The sequence below is a fragment of the Rhagoletis pomonella genome, unplaced genomic scaffold, assembly GCF_013731165.1.
Source record: "Rhagoletis pomonella isolate Grant_MI unplaced genomic scaffold, Rhpom_1.0 Rhpom_scaffold_04029, whole genome shotgun sequence".
NCBI lineage: Eukaryota > Metazoa > Arthropoda > Insecta > Diptera > Tephritidae > Rhagoletis > Rhagoletis pomonella.
In genome coordinates, this window is record NW_023462580.1 from 3,079 (window position 1) to 18,131 (window position 15,053).

At 36.8% G+C, this 15,053-nt stretch overlaps 2 protein-coding genes across 4 annotated transcripts; one reads left to right on the top strand and one right to left on the bottom strand.

Annotated features, from left to right (window-relative positions):
- Window positions 1–1,716: 1,716 nt before the first annotated feature.
- LOC118754503 (UDP-galactose transporter senju) lies at window positions 1,717–4,597 on the top strand. Of its 3 annotated transcripts, none has more exons than XM_036489381.1 (5): window positions 1,717–1,795; window positions 2,633–2,752; window positions 2,809–2,926; window positions 3,029–3,215; window positions 3,389–4,597. In XM_036489381.1, the coding sequence occupies exons 2-5, from the start codon at window positions 2,668–2,670 to the stop codon at window positions 4,151–4,153; spliced, it is 1,155 nt and encodes a 384-aa protein (XP_036345274.1). In that variant the 5' UTR covers window positions 1,717–1,795; window positions 2,633–2,667; the 3' UTR covers window positions 4,154–4,597. The 3 variants fall into 3 exon arrangements, with proteins under 3 accessions (XP_036345274.1, XP_036345273.1, XP_036345272.1); XM_036489380.1 differs by lacking the exon at window positions 1,717–1,795 and adding an exon at window positions 2,328–2,481; XM_036489379.1 differs by lacking the exon at window positions 1,717–1,795 and adding an exon at window positions 2,328–2,466.
- A 3,617-nt stretch (window positions 4,598–8,214) lies between these two features.
- Window positions 8,215–9,705, bottom strand: LOC118754505 (eukaryotic translation initiation factor 3 subunit H). The gene is made up of 3 exons (XM_036489382.1): window positions 9,595–9,705; window positions 8,685–9,362; window positions 8,215–8,632 (listed from the first exon to the last, which is right to left on the bottom strand). The coding sequence occupies exons 1-3, from the start codon at window positions 9,670–9,672 to the stop codon at window positions 8,375–8,377; spliced, it is 1,014 nt and encodes a 337-aa protein (XP_036345275.1). The 5' UTR covers window positions 9,673–9,705; the 3' UTR covers window positions 8,215–8,374.
- Window positions 9,706–15,053: the final 5,348 nt, after the last annotated feature.

A 15,053-nucleotide genomic window follows, 5' to 3' on the forward strand; every position in this document is an offset into this window, starting at 1 on the left:
ATCGTCGGCCGATAAATCTTACAGTGTGCGGAGGCTCTAACACTGTACGACTATGTACGAGTACGGCCATGTACGACATGGCGCATGAATAACTTTATTTCCTGCTCCTATTTCATACAAAAAATCGTTCATTTTCATTTGACCAGTCAGTACTGGCAAGGCAAACATTTGACACAGAACCTGTTATTTTTTTAATTTTTCTCTTGTTAAAGTGTTTTTTTTCTATTTTCATAAAAAAAAAAATCTTGTATAATTAATTAATTTGTCAGTAACTATCGGGCCTATCGAAAAGTGATGTATATACGGTCTATGTAGAATTTTGTTAGCTTTCATTTGCCGTTTCTCATATTAAGATTATTAAATTGGTTCGTAAGATATACGTGATTAAGTGTAAGTACTTTTTGTTTTGAGCTGAGTAACGGTAAATTGAAAATATCTTGCAAACCTACCATCAATAGAATAAAAGATTAAGTCGATTGGATAGTGGCATCCATTGAACATTTTTGCTGTAAACCAGTGTAATTATTGCACATTTTTATTTGATCAATGATCACAACTTGTTTATTTATCCACCGACTTTCATCCGGTAGTAGCTTGCTAATTATTTACAATAAAAAAGGTTTTGTTTTCAATTTTCCGTATAAGAAATGCGGGAAATTAAATTCCCTACAAATTTTTATTCCACCATTTGTTACGAGAAATGCAAAATAATGCTTATTGCTTAGAGAGAGTACAAAAAGTCTAAATTTCCCCTATTTTCAAACAGATCCCAAGGAATCTGAGGGTGTGAGGTGTGGCAGGGGTGACTTTTCATACAGTGCGGTCCATCCCTTTTCAATCAATTGAATTCCAGAAACAGGTACAATAAAAAATAAATCAAGCAATTGAACCACTTTAGCCTTAGGAAGTTTATTTAGGCGAAAAAGCACCGAAATTACTCATTTTTCATTGTCTCTCGAAAAAATCTTTGTTGTTTTTTGTTTTAATAACTTTGGGAAGTTTTCAAAGAGAATGTTCATATGGAAAGCAGTGGACGTTAGCATCAAAAACAATATACATAATATGTATATGTATTACATATGTATCTGTGGAGTTTCAAGAGTTTAACACGAAATCAAAAAAAAATAAATAAATAAATAAAAATGGCAGCATGCAGAATATCTGTCACAGCTATTTTGTAATTTTGAAAACTTTGCGATCTTTTTTTTAAGTTTAATAATTTAAGTTACTTCAAAATGTTAAATTAAACGACGAAAGTGTTCTTCTTTCCAAAACGAACGAATCTAGTGTAGTAAAATTAGTGTTTCACCAAACGAACAAAAAATACATTGTTTCAATATTTTAATTTGTCTGTATTTTGAACAAACGATAATAATGGACGAACAATGACGAACTATCGATTGCAATAATAATTAACCCTGTTGCGGGTGCTAATTACTGGAATTACGTAAAATGAAATTTGAAAAAATTAGTTATAAATATTTGGCTAACGAGCAACCGTTAAAAATGGACGAACATAAAAGAACAATCGACGAAATATCGATTGCAATACAAAAATCTTAATATTTATTCTAATGAGGTGCTAGCATCGGTTGCGATGGGCAACATTATACTCGCACAGCAAAATTTGGCAGTACTGTGCAATAAATAGAGATCGTAAATAATTTACGTTCTCTGCCAAAAGTCAGCTGATTCCAAGGCGAGTTTATACAAGGTGGTGTCAGCAGAGAACATTTAACAATTAACATTTAACATTGTTCTCTGGAAACGAGCTGCCAAGGCGAATTTATACAAGGTTCGTTCGCGTAGCTGTTACGCAAAAAACTTGCAAAGTAGGGGAAATTGAGAGAGCAAACTGACATTTCCTTTTGAGGGGAAGCTGCTGGTTTCTGCTGGAAAAATTTTTGCCAACAGGAAAACAGCTGATCAAAAACAGCTGGTTGGCATTTACGCAAATCACAAAATTGAATTTGATGGTTTGGAAGATAAAAATTACAAAATGCGACTAATTAAACTTGTAAGAAATAAGTAGTTATTTGTTTAATCAATAAACTGTGTCAGTATAGCACTTTGCGATGACTTTTCGTACGTTTTAAATTTTACACTTTTGTATGTAAACAAAAATTATATCAGCTGTTCGTCTAACTTGCAAGTTTCTGCAAATTTTCTGTTCGCGTACTATTTTGGATATTTCTCTCTTGTGAGAGAACAGATGACATTTCGCCGAAATTTGGCAGTTGGTTGGTTTCTGCTGGAGATTTTAAACGAACGCACCTACATTCGAATTTATAAATTCGCCTTGATTTTTCCTTTGAGAGCAAATTTTTCGCTTACTCTCTAAATACCGGATCCGGCCCGGGTTGTACGGGAAAGAACCTTTTGCTTTTCAATTATTAAATTTGCGGCAGTAAACTAATTCCTAAATAAAGCAGTGTGCTTAAATATGCACAATGAAATAGAGTCAAGGCGAGTTTATATAAGGTGGTGTACTAAAAGAGTGTGCAGCAGAGTGGCGGCGCGTTTGCGGAAATAGAACAAAAAAATCTTTTAAGATAAACATTGTAGTCGCAACTTACTGCAATAGTTTATCAAAAATACATGAATAATAACATACTGAGTTTTACATGTTTAGGGAATAGCTCGTAGAATTCTTGTTCAAAAAGCAAAATGGGCGTTAATTGGCGTGAAATGTTTCCAACAAAGCTTACGTTCGTCATTTTTTTACTCTACATATCGTTGTTCATTGGTCAAGGTATGTACTGTTATCATTTCACAACTGATATGTTTACATATGCAATTACATTACAGGAATATTTGTAACCGCTTCCCAAGAAGCCAATAACTCCTACAGCTACAACACAGTGACTGTGGTGCTACTTACGGAAGTTCTGAAACTACTTGTGTCTGCCAGTCTCTATTGCAGGGAGTATGTATACATATCCAATATGCATATGTATATGCATCCGACGTTTTTAATAACTCCAAAAGTATAAGGCGTACTTACATACATTTATATTTTGTTAAATAGAAGAAACTTACCCAGTCTGCTACGCGATGTGCGGAAGGATTCAGATGTCATGATGCTTTACTTTGTACCCGCGTTTCTCTATTGCCTTTACAACAATTTGGCTTTTATCAACTTATCCACGTTTGACCCAACAACGTATTACCTTTTACTGCAGCTACGTGTTGTTATCACTGGCGTACTATTTCAGGTTAGTATTAATTTTATATTTTACATTCCGGATGACTAAATCATAACAACTCAATGGTCGAAATGAGCTGCTTACCTCTGTCTTATATTACGATTTTAATGTCTTGCCAAGTTGTTATTCTTGTCACAATCGCTTGTCATATATACTATCAACTCCGTTGTTTTATATTTTAGATAATTTTTAAGAAGTACTTGACGCGCCGCCAATGGATCTCGCTTTTACTACTCACACTCGGATGTATGTTAAAGCAAATTAATTTGAACAAGTTCTATGGAGATACCAATGACGATAGTGAAGCTGCTGCAGTGCAACAAGCGAACTTAAATGGGACATCAGCCTCTGTATCGAGGGTAAGCGGAAAAAATATGACCGGTTTCGACCTAAGTCTCAGTGCCGTACTCATACTGGCACAAACGATATTTTCGTGTCTTGCTGGTGTTTACAACGAATATTTGCTGAAGGACAAAGGTGCTGATGTCAACATATTTGTACAGAATGTCTTTATGTATGTCGATTCCATAATTTGCAATGCGCTAATATTGCTGATAAATGGTCAGTTGGCTGGCGCTTTCACAGCAGATAGCCTACGAGCTATTTGGCGATTTAATGTAATCATTATTATAGTAAACAATGCGGCCATCGGTATTGTTACCAGCTTCTTTTTGAAATATATGAATTCTATTGTGAAGACTTTTGCAAGCGCATTAGAGCTAATGTTTACAGCTGTACTTTGTTATTTTCTCTTCGCTATACCGATTTATATCAATACAGCGATGGCCATTGCAGTGGTATCATTTGCTATATATTTATACTCGCAAAGCCCTGTTGTGAATACAGGAAAAGTGCGTCCTTTGATCAGCCTGAACGAGGCATCGCAAGATAAGCGGAAGCTTCTTGACTCTGATGGCGAAACGGATCTGGAGATGGACATAGTGTAGCGTATACAGTGGTGAAGAGTACCACAACAGTACCATTAAAAACTAACTCACTCGCTCATGTAAAGATAATAATCAGTGCTAATACCTATAAATGTAGATTTTAATATAAAATTGTAAGGTATATGTAAGTTTTGCTTGAACATTGTATGTGTTGGCGTATGTTAGGTCGAATAATATTAAAATAGCATCTTGGTTGTCATTATATAGGTAAAGCTTTATTTCACAAAACTTTAAGTTAAAAATTAAATTCACAAAAGGATAAAATTCATATTTGCTTCAAAATACATTTGTTAACCACTTTAATCTCATAAGCAGATCGTTGATTTGAGACTTATCCATAATAATCGTATTTGAAAGTATTTTTTATGAAAATAGGTTACAAGAATTATGTAGACTTATTAACTTAAATGACTAATAAATTACTTTCAAAGTACTGTCAAATAAGCTGCAATTTTATTATTTGAAAAAGCGTCGGGTAGATAAAACGAATTTTGTCCCCTTCGTTTTTTTTTTTGCAGTTTAATGTTTTCCCACATGTTTTAATATGAACTGAATGTAAATATTAATATTAATTACTATTAATAATATTTATATTAATGTAATATGAATTGAATGTAAATATTTATAGCAAGCTACTATAAAAGTGTCAAAAACCTTTATCCATTTATAGGCGGAATACACAGTGCGTCAGACTGGTGAGATGGTTAGGATGTGTTTGTGAAACTGATTCAACTGTGTGTAGTCGAAGGCGAGTCAACAAGTACACAAATGACTCGCGAGTCGGACGCACTGTGTATGCCACCTATCGGTAAATCGGAACTTCGCATCCTGTGAATCACTCGCATTTTCATATCAATCGTGCGGTCTGCAACTTTCCGCCAATTTCTCAAAAACTGTGTTGTGAAATTGGTAATAGTCGCGGCAACTTTCCAAATGGTCGTCCATCGTTCCAATCGGCACCAAATGTGTTGCATTATACATGCACTGCTCCAGTGGCGGTCCACTATAACTTTTCCGGCATTTCATCATGTGACCTGGCATCCGGTAGCGTATAATTCGATGAGAATTATTGTAAGGACACAAAAGGAACTCTTCCTCGTCCATTTTATTTGCCTTTAAGCCGGAAAAATAAAGTACTCAAATCACAATATAACCAGTAAACAACCTTCGGTGAATTTGGCGGCTGCCTTCCTCGGGGATGAATATGCTAGGGGTGAAATTATTGGTACACACGCCTTCCAAGCACGCAGGGTTGCTTTTAACAAACAAAAAATAATTACCTTCAAATAGTTTCAAAAAGTATGTTGTAAAACGAAATTTATTGAATAATTCCACATAAAATGGTATACATCATGGAACTTTTCTACTAATTGACATGAAATTACTAACTCAACGAGAAACTAAAGAGAAAATTTGGAAATACCAAACAAAAATTTTGAGATTTCTCCTTGTGAATAAGAATGCCATAGTTTTTACCTAGCTCGTGTGACTACGCAAAATTTTGACAGCTTGTAAATATGTATACACATAAAGCTGTTGGCGGTAATAGAGTCAAAATCAAAATGGAGAAAAGAACAAAAAGCGTACGTTAGTTGTCAGTTATAAAATAAATCCAATTTATTTGCGAATATTTGTTTATTCTATTTATTGAAAGGCAACTACGCGAAAAAGCTTGTGTTAATTATATTGATAACAGAACCTGGCAGCTCGCACGTTGGCTAAATTCTCAAGTAACATAAAATCCACAAAAGAATACATTGCTTGTATTACCATCAATACGCCATGTATAAATTTTAACAAGACACAAAAATAGAGCTTTCGCACGAGCGTTTGTTTGGTTTTTCAACACCATTTATAATTTTCTTTTAATAAAATCACGATTTGTCAAATGCTTAAATTTATTTATCTAATAATAATGCAGCACACAACCCTGATATCTAAGAAAAAGTTTGAGGAAGGCCATTAAATAGCAGCACACAACCCCGTGCCTTCCTCAGGAGTGAATATAACTACAACAACAACGACTACTACAACAACAACCCAAAAAGGTTGGTTACTGTCTATACTGTGACTCAAATATTTAATAAACAAAAACCGGAAAAAGAATCTAACCATCAACGCGCTAGGTATGGGTAACACTGCGGTTCGCCGCGCAATTGCGCTAACACCGTAACCGGAGTTCCCGCGCCAGCACCAAATATTTGAAAAGCGCTAGCGCATTAACACCCGAAACACATGACGACACACACACAATTCGCCTAAATTCTTTGAAAAATCACACGTGCATACTTTGTTTTTGCTTCGGAGTGGTGAAACTTGTGTATCTGGGCAAATTTAAAGATTTCACTCCAGAATGATGAAAATATCGGGGCAGTTACTACATACATTCCTAGCAATTAAATTCGGTTGGGCTCAGGTGGGACGACGGCTACTGTGGGGACCCTCTGATGGCGCCGTGTTCAAATCAGCACATTGCGCTATTGCGCTTAGTACGCTACCCTACAGGTGGCGCCGGCGTTATCGCGCTAGCGCTATAAAAATTGCGTTATTACCCAAGGCTCCAACGCACTTTTCATTAGTGGTGGGCGAGTCCGAGATGTTTTAGTCGATTGTTCTCGATGGTTTTTTTCTTAGACGAATTGCCACTCGAAAATAGTCGTGCTTAGATGTCTGTCACACCTTCAGTACGAAGCGCGAAAAAATGGACTTTCAAACAATACATATGTATATTTACTACGAAAAAACAAATAAGCATATCCTTGTTGGTTGGTAAACAAATAAATGAGATCCATGATAGTAAATATTGGGAGGACAGACTTCTAGGGATTGTTTTTTAATTTTTATTTTATAAAGACATAAAATTACGTTTTTTAATGTTAAGAATAGTAATTAAACACAAAAACGTTATTTTTAGTAAATTTTTCTTAGGCTGGACACCCAACAATCTCTCAATCAGTATAAATTTGAACTTCCGAACAATACTTTTAGGATTTAAATTTCGTCGCCTGGGTAAAAGATTGTCGTGGGCGTCATACGTTCGTGCGTAACATACGACAATCTTTTACCCAGGCGACGATTTGTAAGCGATATGTAAATATGTATGTATATTTAAAATAACGCTCGATTAACGATCTCGTCGGCGATAATTCAGTAGACTCGAGACAATCGAAAAACATCTCGATGGCACGGTCAGGCAGCGAGTCGATTATTGACTCGATTGACGATTCTCGATCGTTGAAACATCTCGGACTCGCCCATCTCTACTTTTTATAAGAAATCAACTGGTTTTGCTTGCAGAGCTGCCAATCAGCAGAAATTTAACATAGGGCGTAATGTAAGTCCCCGCTGGGTTTCCAGTGCAGCCATACATATTTTGGGTAAAAAGCTCTATCTTGACACATTACTTTTTGCCGGTAATCTACTTAATGGATATACTAAAAATGTAATAGATACGATTTTCGCAATATCGAGACTCTATTTTCCAAGTGTCTGAATTCAATTATTTTATTGAGCTTGAGGCCGTTTTTTTAATGAAAACTATTGTGGAAAAATTAACAATAATTTATAAATGCTGGAAGTGATAGCTATTTCGGAGATCACCATATCTCCTCACTAGACTTCTTCAGCGGGACTCGAACCGCCGACCCCAGCTGACTCAGCCAGTTGCCTACGCCCTGTGCCAAGTTCGCATTATAAACTGTTGTTGTCTCTATTAAAAGTTGACTATCTCATCAAAAGTTGTTTGGGGTAATTAATGCAAATTAGGGGACCTACGGCATAACTTTTTGGTATGCTGTTCTTGAAAGGTGAAAAGAAAAACATCATGTTAAAAATGTATATCGCATAGTTCGCATTTAATTTCGAGGGTACAGAAAACCACTGTGTAATTCTGCCTTGGAAAAAGCCGCTCCTTAATAGCATTTGACGTTTGGTAACGACGTAAAACTGTAAGTTCACAAAGTGGAGATTATCCACTTCGCAAAGGTGTAATCGCCAACATTTTATTATTATTAAAGCACAAATAACTTATTCAACTCAGATTTGGAAATAAAAATGCTACCTTTTCGCCTTTGTTCTGTGATCAAAGTATATTCTCCCAGATTTTGCATATGATGGCAATTCAGTTTACCTTTTTCTTCTACTATAACAATTAATTTCAAATCACGCGTTTCTTAAACATATGCCAATGTTGCTTTCCGAAATTTCCAAATAATCCTTTATTTATTTGGACTCTTTGGTCTCTTTGGCGTTTTGTAAAGATTGAGTGATAAAAAGTTTTGCCAATGATTGCGAACAGAATTGCGAAATATGTTGTGAATAAGTGTTGATTTGCCCCGATGTGATTGTTGCGTTTAATCTAGGTGGAACAGGAAGTGGACGGAACTGTTTGAGTACCTCCTCTTCTGGAATGGGCGATTCACCCTTGGCGCTGCGCAAAATATTTTCAGCAGCCTGTTTGGCCAAAGCACGATGTTTTTCCTGAAATTAACAAATATCATAACTGTTTGCAAGTTTGATTTCATTCACTTACCGTCTCTTGTTTGAACACTACTTGCTGGTATTTGTTGTAACGTATTGATTCTTGGTACAGTTCATCAACTCGTTCGATCAAGCAACGCATTTGGTTTTCCAATACCGAGGCAGTGCCTAAGTCCAAGAAATTTTGCCCTTGTTCTTCAGGCAACATTTCACTCAACTCACTCATCATTATATTGGTCAGAGGAGAGTTCTTAATAACGATTGGTATCTCGACAAAAAGGCTCTCGTAGCCCACCTTCAAGTTGCGTAGAGCTTCAGGTGTAAAATCACCATCTTTATACATTTGAATGGCTTGTGGAGTAAGCCTATAGGCTTTCAAGCAAAGAAAACCACGACCAGACTTTTGTGTGTCGTAGATAACAACGACCGACTCTTCAATGCTAGTCTGGTAGTGGTATTGGGATTCGAGTAAAGCCATTGACAGGAAATTTCCTACATCCGAACTCTGGTACCAACCAACATGGAAATGGTCAACGTTGACACGGCGTAAACGACGCATCATCGTTAACTGATACATTTCTTCGTCCATAGTCTCATCGCCGCTCTTGGGGAAGGGAAAGCAATTAGTAATCTCCAAACACTTGTCAACGACCAAACCAAGCAGTGCGCCTTGAGCCAAATCCATGTTGCTCGATTCTTCATGGCAATGTTTAACCATTTTCATCACAGCCTTTAAATAAATACATGGTGTAAATAATTAAACAAAACAAAATAATTTGCGCTATTGGCAATGCTAAAGAGCGCTCTCTATTGCTCACAAATAGCAAACGTGTGAAATTTTGACAACTGCTGCCGCTATGAAGCAGACTTCAACGCAACCCCTGGCCAATAAACCTGCGTTTGTCGAATCTATTTAACGTACAAAATGCAGAAAACAACTTTCTCCTTGGTTTATAACTTACCAAGCCGTCACATTGTACGTAATTAATGGTATTATCCACTTCTTCCTGACGAGCACGATTACCTCCACGGTTAGCCATTTTAATGTCAAATGCAAAAGAGAGAATTCAGAATTCACGCGAAGTTGGCCGTCGTTGTCAAGACAAATCACGTATCAGTGATGCCAGACATTCTCTGTTAAAAATCCCACGAAAATGGGGAAAAAATCCCTCTATTACCCACATCTTGAAAATTTATCCCACAAAATTCCCAACGAATTTAAACATACCCATGTTTCAGTAGTAAAGAAGTAAAATTCATATAAAATAATAATAATAGTTTGGCGCTTACACATATGTGCTTTTCCTCCAAATTGTGGCGGTCCCCTTGATGTTGTCACACAAAGGGGAGGGACCTACAGTTTTACGCCGACTCCGAATGGCAAGTATATTTTTATGAGAAGCCGAGGGCCGACCGCTGTTAAGAAAAAACCCCTTTTTCCGCATTTCTTTCACTCATTCAATTTTTCACTTTCATTTTTTTGCTCACTCACTAAGGGCCTAAAAGATTTTTTTGGTGACTTTAAAATTGAAGCACATTCATGTGCTATTTAACATTTCATCAGATAATTTGTTCCGCTTTTTACATGAAATACCAGTTACAACTGAAAAGATTCTTTCTTACTCAGCGCTTTAATTGGTTAACGTAAGAAAATTTTCGAAATTGGCTGTAGGGTTTGTATTTGTGTTATTACCTTTTATTGTACTGTGTTCATTTCAACTTTGTAATTTTGGAAATTTTAGATTTATGTGATTTTTGTGAAATACCTACATTTGGTTTGTGCTCCGCGGTACTAGTCCACAGATGATGAGATGTTACACCAAAATGTTGAAGTGCAATGCGTCGCAATAGTCAGCAGTGAAAAAGAGTAGCACCATTGCGTGCAGCTGGCATATTCCAACACGCACTACTACCAACACCGTTATCACCACAACTTGAATCACAGCAGCCGCAACATCAGAAAGCAATATCCCCATTGCCTTTTGTTGAAGATCAGCAATCACAATTAGTAGAGCAACAACAGCAACAGCTTCAAATGCACCAATGCGCATTCAACGACACTAGCACAATTGCCGATATCATTGATGCATCTGCATTAGAAGCAGTCACTGGAAAAGCTATTTTAAGTGCTGATATTACATCAACCAGTCAACAACAACCACATAACTAGCAGCAGCAGCGTTCTCAAGATCAAGAACAGCAACCGGAAAGTTTGAGCGGTGCTCAATGCTCCTCTTTGAGCGTAATAGGAGAAGTTCCAGCTGGTAGTAGCGCATTAACAGAACGAAACAAAAACATCTCCAACATCACTGCCATTGCTGCTGCAGGAGGAAGAAGACGAAGAAGCGGACACAGGCAACAACAAAAGCAACAATTCAAAAATTTTAAAAATTGCAAGTAAAATATATTAAATATAAGATATTTATTAAATACATTTTAACATATCTATATATATATACATATATATATATACAAATTTATATTTGACTGTGCTGTTCATTAAGCAGCATATTAACCATTTTAGATGTTTGATAATTATTTTGATTATAATTTAGTACAATTTTACTATATTATTATTAAAGTTTGGTTTGTCAACTAAACTGTGAACACTCCTTTTAGAAATTTTTATAACGTTAAAATTGTGTACACTATGTTTCACTCACCACAACATGGCGCGCACACAACTACACGTACAAATAATTTAAATGACTCGCTTATAGATTTGCAAAACAACTCTTTTCAAGAGGAGTTGGCAAATCCTTATGCTAGTCAAAATAATAATGAGGTGTATGCAACCTCAGTCAAGCTTCCACAATTTTGGACAAGTTGTCCAGAAGCTTGGTTTGTACATACAGAAATGCAATTTAACATGAAAAACATTACACAAGATACTACAAAATATGAACACACAATCACAGCGCTTCCGCAAGAAGTAATAGTTACAATATTAGATTTCATTCAAAATCCTCCGCATAACAACAAGTTTTCAGAATTAAAGAAAGTCTTAATTGAAAGACATTCTTTAAGCGAAAATAAGAAATTAGATAAAATTTTGTCAGATTCAGAGATGGGTGATCGTAAACCCTCTGAATTTTATCGGTCGCTCATGTTGCTTGCAGGTTCCAATTTTAGTCTAGATATTTTAAAGAAACTTTGGCTGAGAAAATTGCCAAAAAATCTTAGTGTGATATTAGCTAGTTCAAGTACCAATGATATAAATGAATTGGTGAAACTAGCTGATAATATTTGGGAAGTGATTAATAAAACCGAAATATCAGCTATGAATAGTTTTCAAAATTCTAAATCACAAGACACAATTATTGAGAATTTAGTCAAATCGACGAATCTTATGTGCGAAAATTTTCAAAAACTTTCCTTTGAATTAAATTCAATTAAGCAACAAATTAATCAAAATTCTAGATATAGATCATATAATAGGAATTGTTTTAGAAGTCCATATAGAGGTAGATCAAAATCTCGTGATAGACAAAATTGGTTATGTAGATACCATTACAAATTTGGTGATAAGGCTCAGAAATGTCATTTCACACCAAATATTAAAATTTAAAAGTGGAATTTGAATTAATTTAAGGCATAATCAAAATTCTGATACTGGTGTATATATACCAAAGGATTTGGAGACTTGTAAATTTGTTTTTATGCGTGTTATTAATAAAAGATCATTGCAACAACCATACGAAGGACCTTATAAGGTTGTTGAAAAAAACAAAAAATATTTCAAACTTGAAGTAGATAATGAGGTTAAAACAATTCCGATAGACAGACTAAAACCAGCAATCATTGAAACAGAACTAATACCAGAAACAAACACTAATACAATGAATAACACAACATCAAATAAGAAACGAGTTACTTTTAATTTATATAACCTTAAGTCTCTAGAAGGGGGAGTATTGTAGGGTTTGTATTTGTGTTATTACCTTTTATTGTACTGTGTTCATTTCAACTTTGTAATTTTGGAAATTTTAGATTTATGTGATTTTTGTGGTTCGTCAATCAAATAGAAAATTTTTGTTATTCAAACTTTTCTCAAATTGTGTACAACAGAAAATAAAATAAGTTTTGTTATTTAAAATAAATACCTACATTGGCCTTATACTTTTTAACAATTATATACCATTTCACTCCACATCACATCTTCAGAACGATTAATTACGTAAGAATGTCGAATATTCTTGAATTTTGATCAATTATGCAACAATAACTGTGTCAAAAGAAAATCCCTTATTTATATGAAATGTCCCTTTTTTCCCTTTTAATAATTTTTGATGCACAATATCCCTCAAAGAGGGAAATTACCCACAATCTGGCATCACTGTCACGTATACGTTCTGCAGAGTGATGCCAAGTTTTAGATTTAAAACAGGGTAACCAAAACAGTGAACATTATAGTTGCTTCCTTAGGTTATGCAATTCAGTATCACGATTATTTCACACGAAACGATCGGGATCATTCTCGTTGGGGTTGGCAGCACTAATTTTATACTACTAGCACGAGAGAGACGAAATTTAAAAAAAAGGCTCACTAAATGCGGAAATGTACATTTAAACGAAATAATATTCACTTAAATATTTGAATCAAGTTAAGAGCCCCAAATGGCAGAATATTTGTATGCGTTTACAATCATTTGTCAGTGCTACCAAACCGTGCAGCAAAGAGCAGATAATAAACTGAACCAGATCTCTATCAGGATCACGTCGTTGTCCCAATCATTGTGCAAGGAAACACAGCAAGTAGGTTTGTTCCACATGAGCCCGCGTGTGCCCAAAACAGCCCAGAAAGCGTTCATCAAGCCAGAAAAATGGGTAACAGATAGCGAATACCTTAAAATTCGCTCGTTCAATAAGTCGGTGTGAATAAATTATAAGCGCTCATCCTTCTACAAACAAATAGGGAGCCGATTTTGTCAAGAGGGACCGAGAAAGCTGGGCTGGAATCGTAACATCCGTTCACGGATCGAAAATGATACGAAAGAAAATTATGTCATACGTCGGTCAGTATAAACTGAATTGGACAAAGGGTACGATCACGTATGTCATAATCCGAAAAATGTATTTTTACGTGACGAGTAGTACGATATCGTATGTGACGATTTGAGCCCTGTTTTCTGAGCAAACCTGTTCTTATTGAATCATGCAGCAAACCTTCCCGTATACCTTTTTAAATTATAGTTTTTTTTAGCAATGTTATTGAGCTGCAGAAGTTATAGCTGCTATTTCGGAGACAGAACCTCTCCTCATCACATTTCTTATTCTAGACTTCAGCAAAGTCTGCAACGCTAACCACGGCGCTGTGCACACCCCCTGAAATCTTTTTACTAATACATTGCTTGGAGGATGGTTCCGTATGCAGAAGTCCACGTAAGTGGGAAAAACTTTTGACCACCATTCACCTGGGAGTGGCCACAAGTCATTCTTGTGCGTACGTATCCTCTGGGTTGCGACCAAACACCCGTTTAGGAGCGAGCTAAGGTGAGAAGGCGTAAACTTCGCGTGCGCTGGGTTTGGGTCCCGCCACGTTAAAACCCCGCCTGAAAACGCCTAAACAGCGTCGGATGAGACCCCCTACAATCTGCACGGTATGTCAGACCAGGATATTCCGTAATGTGACATCAGTCAAGTGCAACACCTGCCTTGGCTGGTGCCACTTTAGGGCATGCTCAAGTCTGCGTACCACGCGAGATTGGACGGGGAACTTCGAGGGCCCGTGTTGCGCTGCAGACTCCAATTGCGACGCCCCCCACCACCACCACAGGGCGGCAATCACCTCAGTAGCACACACAGCCAACGGCGGCAAGAACATACACTTCACTAACACCCCACATCACGACACGTCTCCCGAACCACATGAAGCTCCTTCAATTTAACTGCAACGGGCTACAGAGCAAGATTGAGGAGATAACCGTCTTCATGTGTCGGCATGGTATATTAATAGCTGCGGTCCAAGAGACGAAGTTGCACAGCAATTCAACTTTGTTGAATTGCGCCGGGTACAACGTGCACCGTCGAGATCGCGAGCGAGATAATGGTGGTGGCTTAGCGTTCATCACGCACCACACCGTGCAGTATCGTCTTATCGAAGCAGACATCGACCGCAGGGATACCACCCTAGAATGTCAGGGCATCGCTATCCGGTCAGGCGATGTCGAGCTCGAAATATTTAACATATACGTACCCCCTGTCACCTGCTGCCCGGCAGGATATCACCCTGATATAGGTGCGCTCCTCAGAGGTGAAAACCGTATGGTAGTATGTGACTTTAATGCGCACCACGATCTTTGGCACTCAAGCCTGTCAAACGATCGTAGGGGAACAGACTTGGCTGAGCAGATAGACGATTCGACATTCTGCACAATGAACGACGACGCACCCACCAGGATTATGGGTAACTGCAGTAGCT